Below are 19,580 nucleotides of genomic sequence, written 5' to 3'. Positions count from 1 at the left end.
GCAAGAACCATGAAAATTGTCTTGCATATTTATGGTGACATTAACAACATTTTTTTTTTATTTTGCCTGCCTTTCCTCAATTTACTAAGATTAATTTTAATTTACCTTTTTTATTTGGACACCTACTAATTACTTTGAAATAATGAGATTAAAAAATAGAGAATTAAAAATAAAAAACTATTTAATTCTAAATTTTAATCAAAATTTCAAGTTCTACCAGTTCTTCAGCTTCAAGCCTTAATTTTTAAATTTTTATTATTAAAAATTGTAATATCATTTTTTTATTATAAAAATATACCATACCTTTACAAATTTCCTTTTGTCACACACATATTAGAGAGGTTCATAGGCCACACAAAATAGGCATATAACCTAATAAATATTTATTGTTGGGTTAATATTATTCACCCTTGAAATTATTCTCGACCAAACAAAGACTAAGGACATCCATTTAAGTGGGACACACATGAATGAATGACCCTAATTGTCGTCTCAGGCACATACCCATTTCAGAAAAAAAATCGTCGGAGATATGACAAGATTATTTAGAACATGATTATTTTATTTTTTCTTAATTATAAAATATTTTTTTATATAAGACCATGTAAAATAAATTTTATATAATTATTTATAATAAATATAGGTATAAACCCTTCATTTATCCCATTATTTAGGATTAACACATAATATATACCAAATTCCAATTTTTATAAAAAAAAAAAATTAAAATTCAGGTTTGGTGAAGCAATTACTTTCAAATTCATTCCCGTCTGATCAAATTTAGTAATATGTACAATCTCACCATGGAGGTCAATTTCGTCATTTAAACAAACTGACACGTGTCATTCAGGGATTGGTCCCATTACATACACATTAAATTCCAGATTCCAAGCTCATTAATCTTTAGTGGTATGAATTCTCTTTTATGTCATTCTGACCGCAGGACCAGATAATTCAGTATCGAGCAAGGGGTATTTTGGTAACTTCAAAAGTCACTCGGACACTGTGCCGGCTTGATTTAAAACTCATTAATTAACTCATTAGACGCATTGATAACATTGATGGGGGTATTTCGGTAACTTCGCAAAGAGCGCGGGTCGGGGTTCGCGAGTAATGCCCACGGACCGTACTGACGGACTTAATAGGGTTTAATTAAAGAAATGGGGCGAGAGCAGAGAGGGGTTGGGGTCACGTGGGGCCAGGTGGGAAAGCACGTGTCTCGAGGGGGTGGGAGCACGTGTCTCGTGGCTCTCTCTGAGTGAGAGGTTTTGGCGGGCACCGCCCGAAAACGGATTACGTACGCCAAAATCTATCTCATTTTCTCGGTCAACTTTTCTTCTTCTCGCGGTATTTTGAACGCTATCAAAGGATTCCATCTCGTTGCCATATATTACACTATTTTTATGTGTTGGATAAAGAAACAAAAATATATAGTTATTAATATTTATTGCTTTGAAAAATAATAAATAAAATTTACGATGAGATTATATTTTAATGTGAATAAATAAATATGAATTAAATATATATTTTACATAATATTTATCCATTACTTATTTAAGTGTTATTTTTATTAATATATTTTTTTAATTAATCGAATAGGATTTGCTGGTTTACGACTAACCTTCCTCCTCTTTTATAAGACCAATATTAGAAGGCACTATGTAGGTAATGGACCTTGTCGATTATGTGTAGGCAGAGGAGGGGTCTCACCCTATCGATATTATACATGTGTCAGATCGGAGATCAGTGGCTAGATCATTTTTATACTATTTTTAAAGCTTTATAACTCTATATTTAGAAAATATTTAGATAGATATGGATTCAATATTTTTGTGTTAGTTTTTATATGTTTATTATTTTTTTAAAATTTTAATAATCATTTTGGAAGAATTTTAAGTTATTTCATAAAATTTGAATTTCTCCATTTACCCCTTTTAACCCACAAGTAATTGGGTAGAGGAATAGGTAAAAAACATGGTTTTGGTCATTTTGAATGAGAAGAGTATAATTAATAATGGGTGTTAATATAATCTTTACCACATGGAATTTTTTGTATTAATAAATCATTAATTTTATTCAAAATATTATGATAATTTAAAGGTTTTTTGTGTTAGTATTTTTATGATTTTTTTAAAGCTTTATAACTCTATATTTAGAAAATATTTAGATAAATATGGATTCAATATTTTTTGTGTTAGTTTTTATATGTTTATGTTTTTTTTTACAATTTTTATAATCATTTTGGAAAAAATTTAAGTTATTTCATAAAATTTGAATTTCTCCATTTACCCTTTTAACCCACAAGTAATTGGGTAGAGGAATAGGTAAAAAACATGTTTTTGGTCATTTTGAATGAAAAGAGTATAATTAATAATGGGTGTTAATATAATCTTTACCACATGGATTTTTTTGTATTAATAAATCATTAATTTTATTCAAAATATTATGATAATTTAAAGGTTTTTTGTGTTAGTATTTTTATGATTGATAAAAATTTGATTAGGGTACCTTGTACCTATTTAGTTTATTGATCATCCAATGGGTATTTTATTTTAATTATTTTATATTAATGGTTTAAGAGCTTTTTTTTCACTTATAGGGATTTTTCTTGTGCTTAGCACTGGGATTAATTAAGGTAACTAAACTCTGATTAAATAAAGTTTTTTTGATAATTGAGTAAATAAAAAAAGGGCTATGATAATATGTCTTATTTCATTATAAAAATATATAAAACAAAAACTCTTCTATTTTATTTATTATATATTTATAGACTTTCACTAGACTTAGATTATTATATTACATAAAAAATTCATATAATGTGAGGGAAAAGTTTTTAAATCAAAAATACATTAATTTGTCAAGGATAAGCATTCATATTGAAGTGCCCTATACAAAATGTAAGATGTATTGTATTCAGGGGTACACATCCAAATATTAGGTCTTTGGTTTGTCTCATATTATGACCCTTAAAATTTAATAAAAATTACCTATTATGTAAATTAAATAAATAATTAGGGCGTGATATACGGGTTCTCTCAATTACGGTCTTGTATCGTCCCTTTCAAAATTCTATACAATTTTATCCTAAGTACGAGATGTATCGATAATATGGGCAACCCTAATTGTACTTTGTACTATACTATTAACATTAATTATGCTATGTAAAACTTCAAATACCATATTATAAAATATCAAGTGCCTAAAAAAATCTAATACAAGACAACAGATGTAAGTACTATAAGATTGGCTATGGTCTTATAACTATAATTTTATACTTTATTAATTTTAAAATATTATTTGGAGTTATTATAATAAAATTATATCACAATCTTAATTATCTTCTATTATAATATTATTTGGAGTTATTAATCTTAAAATATATATATTTTTTTTTGTAGACAAATAACTGTAGAGATGCCACACCTTGAAAGATCACAAGCATATTTGTGACAATAAAGATAGAATGAGAGTGTCCCATATGAGGAAGATTTCAATATGGCTGACACATCTATTAAATATAAGGGGGTGCTTAAAATATTATTCAAATCAAATCAAATAAATCCAAAGGCCTCCAAAGAGTACCATGCAGGGATAAGAACCCTTTTCAATCTTTAATCTAACTCAGTTCTTATATATTAAATTTGAACATAAATTCATCAATAAATGTTGTTCAACTATAAACAAAGAATAGTTCAGTGGTATAAAATATCAAATTGAACCATAGATCTTCTATTATTCATTCATGTGCTCATTGCAAATTCATTCCGCCTCTATTCGATATTTGACTTTTTTTATAAAAATTTAAATTTATATAATTTATATTATTTAAAAATATAAATTATATTTCTAGCTCTAATTCCGCTTCATTCGTAGAATTTTAAAATAGCAACTTGTTTTCTTCAACGAGAAGCCTATTTACCTTGCCACGATCCTATCTCTTGTCGGAACTCTTGAGTAGTCGCATGATATATCTGGTCTGACCAACTTGATGTAAAGTTGGATTCAAGTCCATCCTAAATTTTCAGTTCTAGTTAAGATTTTTTTTTTCCAATTAATAAATATGTGATTATTTTAATATTAACCCATATAGGATTATCCATATTAACCCTTGGTGGCTCTAGTTTTTGCTTTGTTGATTTAATCACAGGCTAAATCCTCTTGTTAGAATTGATTGATTGAGCTATCTTTAGAGGGGAGTGAGCAATTGGTACTTGAACTGAATTCATATTGGTTTTTTTTGTTCATTATCAATCACCTAACTCGAGGTGAATGGAACCAGGCTTCGAACGGCCACAGCGGGTCGCGGTGGTCGGAACACCGTGGATGAAACAGCCTACCCACTACCCAGTGCGGTTGTTAGAAAATTGAAATCGAGTAACTCCCATCGACTTCTTCTTCCTCTTATATATCCAATTCCCTGCATACATGTGTAAAGATCTGGGTCACAAACAACCGCTTTCATCATCCCTCTTTCCCTGTAACTCCCTCCTTTACTGTCTTCCTCACGGAAAACGAAACAAAACCATGCCCGCGTCTTGTATTCTGAAACCCCAGAAAGCCACTTTTACTTCTCTGTCACTCCAATGAGAAGTCTGGCTTCTCCCCTCAATACTCCTCCAAATCTCTCTTCTCACTCCTGTCTCGCTCCGCAACTTCCCAAACTTCTTCTTCCGTCTTTCCGTATCCCTTCCAAGCCAGCCGTTTGTAGAGTGTTTTGTTCTCAGTCACTTGGGTCTCCTCCTGACTCTGGTTCCGAGCGGAACTTCGACCCAATTTCCCTTTTCAGGTCGATCACCGACTGGTCTGACGAGATTAAAGAGCGGGGCATGCGGCAGCGCCGCTTGCTATACAACCATGGCAGTTGGCAGGCGCACCGTAGCTCCCTTCGTCACGTCCGCCACCTCCTCTCTAGCCTCACCTCTCGAGTTATTCTCTCCCTTGTACCCCCGGTGCTCGTCTTCACTGCCTTCGCTGCGGCGCTGGCTGCATACAACACCGCCGCGGCGGCGCAATTGTTGCCCGGGCCGTTCCCGGTGCTGAGGGCCTCGTCGCTGCCGTACCAACTGACGGCGCCGGCGCTGGCGCTGCTTCTGGTTTTCAGGACGGAGGCATCATATTCGAGGTTCGAGGAGGGGCGGAAGGTCTGGGCGCGGGTGATGGTGGGGACGGCGGATTTTGCTCGGGAGGTGATGGGTGGAGTGGAGGCGGAGGTGGATTTGGACTTGAGGAAGGCGCTGTTGAATTACATTATGGCTTTTCCCGTGGCGCTCAAGGTAAGTAGAGGCGAGCTCTGCTGAGAATTGGCTTTCAAGTTCATTATTCAAATTGAAAAAAGTTATTTTGTTTTCAAAATTTCCCCATAAACAGTAGTTGAAACATAAAGGAAATAAAACTTTTGCAGAATACGGACAACATCCATGTCACTTGTACGCAGAAATGGCTGAACCAAGAAAAAAATTCTGGGTTGTCAGGATTTCTGAAATACAGTGAGGAGAGGAAAAAGTAAGGAACTCGTATTCTTCTAGGTTGTATCCACTTGCAATTTGGCCTCTCCATCTTTTTTGTCTTATAACCGCCCTTGTACTAAGTTAGTTGCACAGCAGAGGTTCCTCTACTTTTCTTGTTTTTGGATTCTCTTAACTATGATGATTTTAGTGCTTGATTATGGATGATTTCTAACAGCTGTGAATCATACTAGAAAGACTAATGATGCTGAGGGTTGTTTTGTATAGAACTTATGTTATGTTGGTTGCTGGAAAGGTTTACAAAGATACTACTCTTCTTTGCAGTGTCATGTTATTTATGGGTCAGATATCAAACAAGATTTGAGAAATTTGCTTGAAGAAGATGATATTGGTGTAATTCTCGGATCGAAACATCGGCCTCGGTGCATCATCGAGTTCATTTCTCAGAGCCTGCAGTTGCTGCACTTAGATGAAGCAAAAAGGCATATCTTGGTAATTCCTTGTCTCCTAGGATCTCTAAAACATATTAAGATTTTGAGAAGACAGAGATGGCTTAGTGATGTTTTCTTTTGTAATTTATCTATTCGGTCATCACATTCATTTCTTCATGGCAAACTGGGAGTGGCTTCAATGTTTGCGATACGTTTTGTCCTAGAGGGGAAAAAAATGAAGTTTGATGCATTTCATTGTTTTCACTCACTAAACATTGTGCTGTGCTTACTGATATGACCGCTTTCTGTGAGCCATTAGCAGATGACATAACAAGTTTGTTATGTTGTCTAGATGAGCATCTAGTGGATGTTTGCTTGAATTTTCTTGTCATACCATGTTTCTTTTTAATGTTTATTTAATGGTTTTTGGTTCATAGTTGCATTTCTTCTCATTTCTCCGTCAGCTTTTCAGGAGTCAAAAATCTCTTGTTTCCATGAAGGCATTGGTGCTTGTGAACAGCTTATGGGTATTCCAATCCCTCTTTCATATACTCGTTTGACATCAAGATTTTTGGTATTGTGGCATCTTACACTTCCCATTATACTGTGGGATGACTGCAATTGGATTGTTGTTCCTGCTACTTTCATCAGTGCTGCCTCTTTGTTCTGCATTGAAGAAGTAAGTTTGTGTTTTTCTTCTTCTTTAATATGTCAAGCTACAGTACTCCTAGTTTATGATCTTTTATCAACTTGTTTATTTGAATTTTAATTGAGTATGGTTATGAAAAAATGTGATGGTTCTGCATTTTAATAAGTCAACATGTTCCAAACTGGAAATATCTGTATCCCAAGATTCTGAAATCATTTACCTGCTAAGCCAAAAGTACCTGATGGGGAGCTTATTCCAAGAAAATTAAGAATCTGTCCCAACTGACATTCCAAGAAAATTAAGAATCTATCCCAACTGACATTCAAAAGAAAATTAAGACTTTGTTACTTGATCTTTTTCTATATTTCACTGGTACTGACATTTAAAAGAATTATTTTACCGGTACTAAATTTCTATTCTTTACTGTTTTTCTTCAAATTTATGTTCAGATGACTACTCTGGGATGCCCAACTTATTAGTGTCTCAAACTTCCTAGAGATGGGTGCCTCCACCCTTCTCAGAGTGCACCCCCCTCCTCCCCCACTTCTCTCTCTCTCTCTCTCTCTCTTCTCAACCAGTTCTAAATTTCTGATTTATTTCTGCAGGTTGGTGTTCTGATAGAGGAGCCATTTCCAATGCTTGCTCTTGATGAGCTATGCAACCTAGTTCATGACAGCATTCAGGAAGCCATTGCCATGGAGAGTGTTGTCAAAGTACAGCTTCTATCGAAGAAGAAAAGCCATTCTAAGAAGTGCTCAACGAATGGTCGGCCGTCTAGTTCTTGAAAGGAATGAAACATGAATGCTGCTCCATTATAAGGTAGCATGGTCATCGAAATCACCATTAACGGTGAGCTCTGTTTATACTGTAATTAGAACTGGAGAGTTGACATGTAAGAATAGCATCATATTTTCATGAATGAGAAGCCTCCTTTCCTTGCCACAATCCTGTTCACTTGTTTGGACTCTTCAGTAGGAGCTTGGTTGTGACCAACTTAGTGTAAAGTTGGGTTCAGATTCATTCCATCCTTCCCCTGACTATGCAGAAGTTTCATACAACGAGGCAAGGGAGGCAGCTCTCTCTCTAGTAGTGGGAGAAAAGAGGGAAGGAGTGGAAATCCAAACCCTCCATTGACATTCTGCAAACCAAGGGAGATATCTTATCTAATTCTTTAGGTTTCTTAAATAGATTATGAATAATAAACTCATGGAGGTTTTCCTCTCCCTGATTCATTCCACAAAACGACTACAATCCTCAAATAAATATACATACTAGCTACATCTAGGGTGGCATAAGCCAAACCAGCCGGCAAATCATTCGAGTTCAGTTTGAAAAATACTCGAATCAGTTTAGTTCTTAGGTTTTTTAAATTGATTATTATATATTATTATGCTCCATTACAAATTCTTGAAATTCTCTGCGATATTTTACAGTTCAATGGTATATAGGTGAAAGCTCGAACCCAACTCAAGTTCGAACTTAAACTCGATTAAAAGTTTTGGACGCTTGATTTTAATTTTAGGTTCGAAGCTAAGTTCGAAATCAAACTTAGTTTGAAATATTTAGATAAAGCCAAACTAGAACATAGAGGTTTTAACTTAACTCATTTCAATGGCACCCTACATTGGTAGGTAATGTAAAGTGGCATAATCGTAATATACGATAAAAAAGAGCCCATTTTACTCCGGCGTTTTTTCCCCTATAAAGCACTCGACTTGGCGGGGACGAAGGTTCATGAATCTGCCACGCGCCGCGACCAACCATGCGAAAGAGGCGCTTCATTTCTACGAGTGAAGACGATGAGGAGGAAGCGCCGCCTCTGCCGCCACCTCCTCCGCCGCGGCCGTCGTCCAATTCCGACGAGCGGAGATCGAAGAGGAAGAGGTCAAGGCGAGAGGAGGCCGAGAGCCCTAAAAGGTCAAAACGGGAAGAGGAGAGGGAGGTAAATGGAGCTGGCGGAGGTGAAGAAGCCGAGGAAGAAGAGACGCCGCTGGAGGATGCGAAGCCAATTGGGGAGGTTGTGAGGACGACTGGTAAAGGGAAATGGAAGAAGAGTCACTTTGCCTCGTTTGAGTACGACGGGAACCGGTTTGATCTCGTGAGCTTTTTCTCTTGCTCTCCTTTTCTTTGGATACTTTATTTGTTTTTTTTTTTCGTGTTAATTCTGTTCTATTTCTCTTTTTTACTTCGCTTTGCTGTTGATGGTTGGGAATTATGAATTAGGAATTACTGCTTCGCTTCGTTGTCGTTGGACTTCGTTTGAGGTTATGACTTTTTTGCATTTTTTCTGTTGCCTGTTACTGATTTAGTTCCTTAATGCTGATCTTCTTATTTTGGTCGTCGCTTGGTGTTCAGACTTCCGTATGCTGTTACTCATTATTTACTCGTTTCCTTCTGAAGTTCTTTTTGTTCCTTTGTCCATCTTGAGATGCCTTAGGGTTTTTTTCTTATTTTTTAGTGATGTCTGTCCGAGGAGCTGTTGTTTCTATTGGATAATTGTTCATTTCTGCTCCTTCTCTCTAAGTTGGCTTCTTTTGGTTTTTTCTTCCTGTTACCGGTCTCACAAATTTCACCTTAAATGTGACATAATGTTTTTGAACATCGTTCCGTTTCTAATGGATTACATGCTGATTTTGTCAAGATTTGGTCTTAGCTGGTTTCCTTGTAGTTACATGAAGCAAAAATTTCGTCTTTTGTACGTATCTTCTCGTTGGACCTAAATGTGACACAGTATCTTTGAACGTGGTTTCCTTGCCGATGGCTTACATGCAGACTCCCTGAAAATTTGGTCTTCTTTGGTTTCTCATCGTTACCAATGTCACTGAATCTTTGGTTTGTATCTACTTGTTGGATTTCAACGTGATTCTACGTCTTTGAAGATAGCTCTCTTTTGGATGGTTTAGTTACGGTGTCGAGACTGTATGAACTTCTTTCAAGTTTTGACACTAATCTCTTTGGTTAATTGACGTTGGGTTTCTGTTTTCTTCTTCGGTTTAATTTCACCCATATACCTGAGAATTGGTTTAATTTATGTTACTGCGAGTGCTTGCAGTTTACACTTTCGGCTTTTTCCTTATTTATCATTTTTATCGTCTATATGTGTTATTATCGTATTTATTATAATCTTTACTTAAATCTTAATAATATGTTTTGAAGATTTAATTCCTAGCCCAAGCTTCTCTCATTTTGGTGTTTAATTGTTGCCACAGGAGGACTCTGTGCTGCTAACTCCAGAAGAGAAAGCACAGAAACCATATGTAGCAATTATCAAGGTGACCTCTTTACTGAATTTTCCTATTTGACGATTTATTCCCCAATTTCTTTACTTTCTTTTTTTTCCATGAGATATACCCATCATTACAATATGTAAAATTTTCAAGAGTAATAGAACCTGTTATAATCATTTTTAATTTAGTTGCTATTTGCTTACATTGCTCAGTGTTGGTTAATTGTTTTTATCATTGACTATTTGTAAATGTGTTTTCCTTTGTCCAGGATATTACACAATCCAGAGATGGCAGTATGATGGTCACTGGTCAGTGGTTCTACCGTCCTGAGGAAGCAGAAAAGAAAGGAGGGGGTAGCTGGGAAGCCCATGACACCAGACAGCTTTTTTACAGTTTTCACCGTGATGATGTCCCAGCCGAATCTGTAATGCACAGATGTGTTGTCCATTTTGTTCCCCTAAACAAAAAGCTTCCACTTCGTTCAGAACACCCGGGTTTCATTGTGCAGAAGGTTTATGATACTGTTGAGAGGAAACTTTGGAAACTAACTGATAAAGATTATGAGGACAGCAAGCAACAGGAAATTGATGTACTTGTTCAAAAAACTCGGCAAAGATTGGGAGAACTTCCTGATGTTGAGCCTGAAGATGGTATTGTCGAGCAGGAGGAGCAATTAAAGAGCAAAAGAGACCTAAGAAAGAAAACAGTGCCACCAATAGATGTTCCAAGGCATGAAGATGGGACTAATAGATCTGAGCAGCAATTAAGGGCTGAAACTCCTGGAAGCTGTTCAAGTGAATTTTACCAAATTCTGGCCACTTTTAAAGCATTAACTGGGGATTTGCATAGGGATAAATGGTTGGAGAAGCTTCTGGATGCAATTCAGGTTGCATGTGATTTGAAGGCTGATGATGGAGAAAAGAATGAACCAGTTCGTCTTGATCAGAATCCGTCTGCCAGGACCAACTCAGAAATAGCCGAGGAATCTCAAAGAAGCCTGAAGACCAGAGAGGTATGTTCTTTCTCTTGAATTATGGATCCTCTTTAAAGCATTGAGATGCAAAATGTTTTTATTTCTTTCTTTTTGAATGCTTTTTATGCTTTCTAAATATAAGTCTTTTTTCTTAGATGTTACAAACTTGATTATCATCTATGACAACTTTCTGTAAAGGGGCTTGAGAAGCCTTACTAGCGGTAGAAGTGGTACGGCCAGAATGGAAGAAGGGTGTTCAGTTTACTGTTTCAATTGCCGATTGTCTACTCTGTTTCCATTCCATTCAATTACAGTGTTCCTTTTCCTTTTATCTACCCTTTTACCTGTTGGGAAATGGTAAACAAACAGGTAAACAATAAAAAGTATTTCATTTTAAAAGGTAAAAAATAAGATAAAGAATATTTAAGGATTTAATAACATTTATTTATTTTTAACAATATAGATATAACACAGAAAAAACTTGAAACAAAAAAATGTAACTGCATAAATAACATAACATTACTGCCATTCAACAAAAAATAAAAGATATAAAAAACCTGTAACAACATAATATAAAACCAAAAAATGTATCATCATTTATTTACTGTACATAAATACAAGTTCCTTAAAAAAGAAAGAATTTCATAGAATTATTTACCCTCAGCCATTAAACATTATGATATTAAAAGAAAACTCTTTTCTCCACTATGGTGTGTTGTTACTTGAAGGAGAAGAAGTTAGAGAACCACTGAACAAGTTCAGGGGGAGAAGATAAGTGGAGAACCAAGTGCTGTTACGTGATAGAGAAGAAATTTAGATCTTTGGCTTTTCTGACATTAATATACTGATAAATAAGTTTTCATAAACGCGCTTCGTCATTGTTCTAATTGGGTACAGAATGACAATGACAATGACAATTACCCATATCCACTCCATTTAATACACAGTGAATAGGTAAACAGGCAAAATTACCCAAATCATTATACAGTTAAGAATTTTTGTTCCTTTTTACTTTAGAAATTGATGTGTTAATTGGATAAAATCGGCCCCCTAAGCCTTAATTCTTCTTCTGTGAACTTTCTTGCTAGAAGACAAAGGGCCTCTTAAGTTAATTTGGACCAAGCCCAGATGCTCCATCTCCTCCTAAGGAAATAACTAGTCTTCTGATTGTCTAATTTAATCTAACTTACACCCCAAAAATATCTGGATGAACAATATATATCCTGCCATGTAAATAACCACAAAGCCTAAACCAATGGTTGTAGAACCATCTAGCAGAAACTTACTTAGCAGAACCATAAATTGAAATCACTCTTCATGTATCAGCCCCGTCTTACAATGATTTGAAGGTTGATGAGATAAAAGACAGTAGATAATGCAATATTCTTATTATTACTGTTTTTATTTTTTTTAGTTGAGGAGCAGAATTTGTTGCAGGAGCTGAAATTGATGAACAAAGAAAAAGATGATTGCTATGATTGAAGTGAGAGTAGTTGTTGGGCCGTGCTTTGTTGTCGTGTTCAGTGGTCAATTGTGAATATTGGTCAAAACCAGCCATGACAACTGGTTATTAAATAAAAATATCCTTAGCTTGTAAGAAACTGGCAGACCTTCCAATAGATCATGGATATTGTTTGCTTTTTTTGAGAAGATATTGTTAGCTCTTGTAGTTGTGTTTGGAGTCATGTTCTGAGATCAGCTAATCATCCAGCTGACTCACTTGCTAAGCGTAGAGTCTCCTTCCAATCTCTTGTTATAACGGAGACTCCTCTTTGCTACTTTTGTATTCCTTGCATTTGGCCCTTTGCAGTAGAATCTTGCCTTTCTCAAAAAAAAAAAAAAAGAAAAAAAAAAAAGGGACTAGCCCGAGTTTCTAGTCTAACCCTGTTGAACTGGCTGGTCCTTTCTGGTTATACCAAAACTAATCAAGTTCCATTATAGTTCAAATTTCAAGTAATGAAAATATTTTGTACATCAAGTTTTGAGTGAAAATAACTCGTTCCTTTCTTCTTTTGCTAGAGGAATGCAAAGTCAATTTTGATGTCATATTTTCAGTCTGTTCCTAATGGGTTGGTCTGACCTGAACGCGGCCTCATGGTGGTAAAAATAATGATCTAGGCAGGCATGAATATTACTGAACTCAACCGTCTGAATAGTCTTTTGCTAACCCAGATGTTGTATTTTTTAGCCAAAACTAACTGAAGAGTTGTTTCTTTTTATTTATAGATAAACATGACTGCTTCATTAGTGGTTCATAGTTTTCCTTCTATCTGAATTTTATGGACCTTTAATTCAATTTTAGTTTGTTGCTCTGTTTGGCATTATGTTAGTTTGATTTTTATTTCTAAGATTAGTTACTAATTCTAGTCCTATGTATATTGTGGTAGCATTTTATTGTTAGATGCAACTGGTTTCTACTTCTCTATCTCTTCACCCTCACCTTTTGATATTGTGTCATTGTTTACTAGGGTGGTGGTGGCAATCTTTGGCCTGATAGTGTTGTGCCAGCAGTTACTGCACTTGAGAAGGCTTCCCATGATGCACTTGGTTCTGATTTTCATAAATACAACCAGAAGATGAGGCAAATGTGCTTTAACCTCAAGGTTGTTTTTTTTTAAGTAATTTAAATTTCATTGGTTGGCTTTAAAACAAATTGACATAACCTAGAAAGGCATTTTGGCCATATGCCTTTGACTGTTTTAGATTTTCAGTCCTTTTTTTAATAGGAATCTGCACCGCTCATTAACGTTTGCATCTTGCCGTTGGTTTTACAGGTTATGAAGTATTAATCCTTTTATACAATAGAAAAATTGAGTGTGGCTCCTAAAGGAGTAAGAGAGAGCGAGGGGGGGGGGGGGGGGGGGGGGTGGTTTACTTTGAAAAGAGAACCATCTATTCTAAGAGGGGGTTCCACTGGATGTTGGTGGAAGATCCCATTTCTAGTAAAAGGAATCAGCAAGATTGGCGACCAGTGTTTATTTTGTACATGTATTTGCTGATACTTTTTATGGATAAATTGAAAGCACGGATCGGCAACTACAAAGTATCACCACATTCTTAGTTTATTTTGAGTGGCAGTATTCTTCTCAGCTTATTTATTTATTTCAGAACTGATTTTTTTTAAAAGAAAGCCTACTGATGAAATTTTCTTAAAATAGTTACAGTAATTACCTTGGAGGGGCTAAAGCCCCTGACTGAGGTAAACTTTTAAATTGTGCTTTTCTTTTCAAGGCTGTTTAAAACTGCCTTGTTTTGGCCTTCTGTTTATTCTTGGTTATTCCTGATATGGGCTTATGCTTGTTACCCAATTTTGAACTGTTGGCTTGTTGTTACTTAATTAGGAAATGAGTCTGTGGGATGACGTCTGAGTGTTAAGGTTGCAAGTTTGAGTTTTCTTGTGATATTATTTTCACCATTGTCATAATATTGTTCATTAATTTCTGTAGAAAAGACAAAGTGTTTTTCTCCATTTTTTCCTTTCTCTAGAAAGAGTTTTTCAGCAGTTGTAGTATGCTATTACATATTTTTATTTGTATTTTTGAAAGTGTCCTCTTTGCATCTCTCAGCAGCCCTGACGTGCAGCCTGGCCAATGCTGATGCCGTGACATATTTCTTTATGTAGCTTACTAGCATTCTTGGTTATAAGGCAATCATATTCTTTCAAGGCTTGTGGTGACAAGACTTTGTGATAGAAGGTGGTTATGTACAGAGAATGGCTTAGATGAAGTATACAGTCTGAGAAAAGTTTGTAGCATGGTTACGCTAAATCATTTAAATGTTTTCCTCTGGAAAAGTCAAATTCCTAATGGTGGTTAGCTTACTGCATGCTATAACTGTGAGAAAGCATAACTGTAAGAATTTAATTATTCAATCTATAAGAATTTAGTTAATGAATAATCCTTCTGAATTGCTCATTTTTGCACTGTCACTCTTAGGATTTTGTTCAATCTACTTTTAGTAAGGCAGATGGTTTAGAGTTTAGCTTTCTGCAAATAGTTTATTTGTCTGAATTGAAAAAATTATGTACCAGCATTTGATATAAATAGTTATTCAACATGTGGTCTTGTTGTTCTTGGGAACTTTTGAGTAAGTTTTCCACACCTAGTACATCACTATCAGCTAATACTTTTCTTCTATTATTACTGCAGAAAAATGAGTTATTAGCTCGGCGTCTACTGAAGAAAGAGTTGGAACCATCAGTGGTTCTGAACATGTCGCCAATCGAGCTAAAGGTGCTCTCTCTCTCTCTCTCTCTCTGGTTGCTTATCTCAATTAGCCATTCATAACTGTGAGAGCCATTGAAAATTTGCAATTTTGTGGTGTTGAGTTTGTCTTCTTCTGTACTCTTATTAATTTTTGAATTTTTACTCTTGATATTATTTGGTTGGTCTGATGGGGATGGAGCTTTGGGCTTTACTTGGTAAACTTGGAAGCATTATGGATTGGAAATGTAAGGAGTCAGGGTTCCGAGTCCTTTTCCACTTTTAACTATAATGAACCAACGATTTTTTAAGTGGAGAAGAAAAGACTTAACATCAACAAGTCACCTTTAACTGTGCTGCTGATCTATTGAAAGAGGAAGCTCTGCCTCTATTGGTATGTGGCCTTTTATATCTAAAATTCGTGGTCTTTTTAGCTTGTGTGGCATCTCTTTTGGTTTCATCACTTGAGACCTGCAAACTTGGTTGCAGACTTGCTTGGTAGAGAAGCAATTTCCAATCAATGCCTTGTTGAGAACTCTTTTCATTTTCAGTTGCATTTGATTATTTTTGTAGTCTGTTTTTCTTCTTTTTCCCTCTTATTGTTTTCCCCTTGCCTCCATTTCTAAAAGTCTCTGTGTTCTTTGTTTGCTTAATGAATTCACTCCAAATACAAAAAGATTACTATTTATGGAGTATCCATGAATATGTCCTTCTGGAAAAAACCAACCATCTGTTCTGATTGGTAACTTGCATATCAGAAGGCTATTTGTGGATCTGTCTTGTTAGTAGGAAGCCAGTTGCCCTTCCTTGAAAGGGTTTGTTTTGAAAGAAAGAGAATAGGCTGAAAGGGTGGGAAATTTCTGTTCTGGATCAACCTTCGGTAGGTATCTTAATATTGGTGCATCCTATGACACAAAGTGTAGCATGTCCTAGGAAAATACTCAATTTCGTGTCTTTACAAAATTATGTGCATGTCTTATTAAAATTTATTTCTGTGGTGTTTAAGGATGGCCTAACTGCTGAGGAGAAATCGGCAAAGGAACCTGAGGAGGCAGAAAGCATGCAGGTTAAATGTCTTGATTTTTATTTTCAATTATAAAAATGTATCTTGTTGCAAGTATTGTTCCTTTAGTGGGGCTCCTAGCTTATTTCTGTTGTTGTTGGTGCATGAAACAGATGACTGATGTTGTCTGCACAAGATGCACCGAGAGAAAAGTGGGTGTTGCAGATATCATTCAGGCTGGAGGATCTGCTGATCGTTATCTGGTATGTTTTGTTTTATTTTGTTTAATACTCAACTTTCTGTTCCATTTTTCTTTTGTTTAATACTTATTTTTCGGTTCTAATTACTTTATCAGTTCATTTTTTTTCTTAACTTTCTGTTTTGTTTAATACTTTCTGGTATGTTTTGTTTTATTTTGTTTAAAACTTAACTTTCTGTTCCATTTTTCTTTTGTTTAATACTTAATTTTCGGTTCTAATTACTTGATCAGTTCATTTTTTTTTCCTTCGTAAATTTCTGTTCGATTAACAGCTTTCTACTGTACATCTTTGGGACAAAACTGTTCCTTACTGTTGCTATTCTTAACTCACCATGAAACAGTTGGAGTGCATTGCATGCGGCAATTCATGGTATGCTTCTCGAGACGTTATCTCATCGTTGACTGTTGACACTCCAAATGCTGTTAGCAATGTTGGGACTGCACCGTGGGCAACTGACAAGTTCGAAAATGTTGAGAAGAGGATGCTGAGTCCCCGAGATTCTGAAAAACCATCAACTGACAATTTCCAGAAATCTACAGCAGTCCAGAAGCAACCCATGTTGGAAACCCAGAAGTCTTTCAACAGAGCAAAAGCAGAAGAACCAACAACTGACAATGTTCAGAAATCTATAGCAGTCCAGAAGCAACCCATGTTGGAAACCCAGAAGTCTTTTAACAGAGTAAAAGCAGCAGAAGAACCAACAACTGACAATGTTCAGAAATCTATAGCAGTCCAGAAGCAACCCATGTTGGAAACCCAGAAGTCTTTTAACAGAGTAAAAGCAGCAGAAGAACCAACAACTGACAATGTTCAGAAATCTATAGCAGTTCAGAAGCAAACCATGTTGGAAACCCAGAAGTCTTTTAACAGAGTAAAAGCAGCAGAAGAACCAACAACTGACAATGTTCAGAAATCTACAGCAATCCAGAAGCAACCCATGTTGGAAACCCAGAAGTCTTTTAACAGATCAAAAGCAGAAGAACCAACAACTGACAATGTTCAGAAATCTACAGCAGTCCAAAAGCAACTCATGTTGGAAACCCAGAGAGCAAAAGCAGAAGAACCAACAACTGACAATGTTCAGAAATCTAAAGCAATCCAGAAGCAACCCATGTTGGAAACCCAAAAGTCTTTTAACAGAGTAAAAGCAGAAGAATCAACAACTGACAATGTTGAGAAATCTACAGCAGTCCAGAAGCAACATGTGTTGGAAGCCCAGAAGTCTTTTAACAGAGCAAAAGCAGAAGAACCATCAACTGACAATTTCCAGAAATCTGCAGGAGCCCAGAAGCCACCCTTGTTGGAAACCCAAAAGTCTTTTAATAGAGTAAAAGCAGAAGAACCATCGGAAAACTGATCCTAGATATACATGTGTTATCATGTACAGTAAGATCAAAGTTTTTTGTTTGTATAGCCCTTTTGTATCTCGACTTGGGGTTTGCTGATTATAAGTTATATTGGTTTACTTTTCATTTTATAAATGGATTTAAATTTTTATTTGTGTAAGGATTTTCCCATTTATCCAGTCTTTGTCATATTAAAAAATATAAATATAAATATAAATATAAATAAATATATAAATATGTTCTTATTATTTTTAAAAATATAAAATTTAAACATAAAAATATTTCATTATGACCCATTTCCTCTTTAAGAACATGATCTAGTAATAATCATGGTATATTATTTTAAATTATAAAAATAATATTGTTATTTATTACCTGTATAAATGAAAAATTAAGTTAAGTTAAAAAAGTTGACAAATTTAGTTAAAGATAAAGTAAAATTTTATGATTTTTTAAAAAATATGTTCATTATTTATTTCACAATAGTTGACAAAGAAATAACAAGAAAAAAAATAAATATAAAATTAAAATTTTTATATTAAAGTGATATTTAATATTTACTATTATAATTGACATTGAAAATTTTAATTCTATAAACCTTTCACATGGGTTTTATTATTAAAGGTTTTATTTTATGAAGTAAAAATTTGTATTTTGTCACAAAATGAATTAAATATTTTTATTATTTAATATATATTAATGAAAATAAAAAATTAAGAATAACAATATATAATATTTATTATTATTATCACCTTACATACTAATTTTAATATTGAAATATTTTTTAAAATTAATATTTTCTAATTTGGCATGAATAAAAAATTGAAACAAATATTTTTATTATAAAAAATAATTCTTTTATTTTAAAATTTAAAATGAAAATAAAAATCACCTAGTCACCAGGTTTGCTTGAATGACCAACTAGCTTTCTTCACCGATTGATCGAAAACTATATCATCATTTCTCCCCAAGACATCATTCATCTATCAAGGAGCTAGTTTTTTGGTCTTCCTCTGATTTAAGCAGAATTTACTCCTCCCAATTGAGATTAAAGTCATGCCTATCTTTATCAATCTTTTCCAATATCTCTCTTAAAGTTTTGATCTTAAATCATATTTCATGCTTGTCCAGGATTTGTTTTGTACGGGTATGAGAACATTTTCTTATGTTCTATTTTTTCTTCATAAGTTTTTATTATTTGAATTTTATGTTCTATTTTATAATTTTTTATTTACATTTTCAAAAATATTTTATTATTATTTATTTGTATGAATGGAATCCCATCACCAAACCACCTTTTTTTTTTCCTTTTTCTTTTCTGTACATAAGATTTCTGCCATGTAAATATTTCATAAAGACGATCAAAATTTCAACACAACCAAAACCTTTGTTACATAAACACTTCATATTTTGCACCTTTTACATAAATTATTTGGTAACATTTTACTAGAGCGAATAAATGTCATGACATAGAAATAACATCACATATGAACACAATTAACCAAAACACAAATACAAACTAAAAAATCTTTGAAATATGATACATACACAACAAGAACAAGATACATGAGTTTCACATTAGAGAAGGCTTAACCAATCATGAGTATTTGGTCATCTGTTATATATGTGGTTGAGTAGACGAGAAATTGATCCAAATGCACCTTTCATTATAATGTACCCTGAAAAATAAAAATAAAAAGAAAGAAAAATGTTACATTTACAACGACATCAAATAATATAAAAGCTACAAATTTTATTTAATCAATTTTAACAATTTTCTAAAAGAATTTATTACAAAGGTCTACTCATTATGAACGAGATAGAAAAAAATGAAAACAAAACAAAAAAAAAAAAAAAAGAGAAAGAAAGAAATAGGAGTTCTCACCTTGCCCTGATAGCATGTAAAAAATAAGCTAAATTTTCGAGGGAAGAGAGCTTGCAATTTCATACCTTTATACTGATACCTTTGTTAGGAGTTTCCTTCAGCCATGTCAGGATTCATTAAACTGAAAATTTTGAAATGG

General features: G+C 34.4%; 2 protein-coding genes across 2 annotated transcripts; both read left to right on the top strand.

Annotated features, from left to right (window-relative positions):
* Window positions 1-4,470: 4,470 nt before the first annotated feature.
* Window positions 4,471-7,479, top strand: LOC137939495 (voltage-dependent chloride channel 1, chloroplastic-like). Its single transcript, XM_068784778.1, has 4 exons — window positions 4,471-5,273; window positions 5,790-5,957; window positions 6,369-6,575; window positions 7,151-7,479. Exons 1-4 carry the CDS (start codon window positions 4,584-4,586, stop codon window positions 7,328-7,330), a joined length of 1,245 nt encoding a protein of 414 aa, XP_068640879.1. The 5' UTR covers window positions 4,471-4,583; the 3' UTR covers window positions 7,331-7,479.
* An 825-nt stretch (window positions 7,480-8,304) lies between these two features.
* Window positions 8,305-17,705, top strand: LOC137939256 (ASI1-immunoprecipitated protein 3-like). Its single transcript, XM_068784491.1, has 8 exons — window positions 8,305-8,643; window positions 9,755-9,817; window positions 10,041-10,784; window positions 13,214-13,348; window positions 14,894-14,977; window positions 15,954-16,013; window positions 16,124-16,213; window positions 16,551-17,705. Exons 1-8 carry the CDS (start codon window positions 8,308-8,310, stop codon window positions 17,565-17,567), a joined length of 2,529 nt encoding a protein of 842 aa, XP_068640592.1. The 5' UTR covers window positions 8,305-8,307; the 3' UTR covers window positions 17,568-17,705.
* The last annotated feature ends 1,875 nt before the right edge of the window (window positions 17,706-19,580 follow it).

The sequence above is a fragment of the Aristolochia californica genome, unplaced genomic scaffold, assembly GCF_029961685.1.
Source record: "Aristolochia californica isolate CCGP_79_NKW_82.1479 unplaced genomic scaffold, dmAriCali1.0.hap1 SCAF_8, whole genome shotgun sequence".
Classification (NCBI taxonomy): Eukaryota; Viridiplantae; Streptophyta; class Magnoliopsida; order Piperales; family Aristolochiaceae; genus Aristolochia; species Aristolochia californica.
Note: the sequence above shows the minus strand (reverse complement) of the source record. Positions and strands in the feature narration are given on the sequence as shown.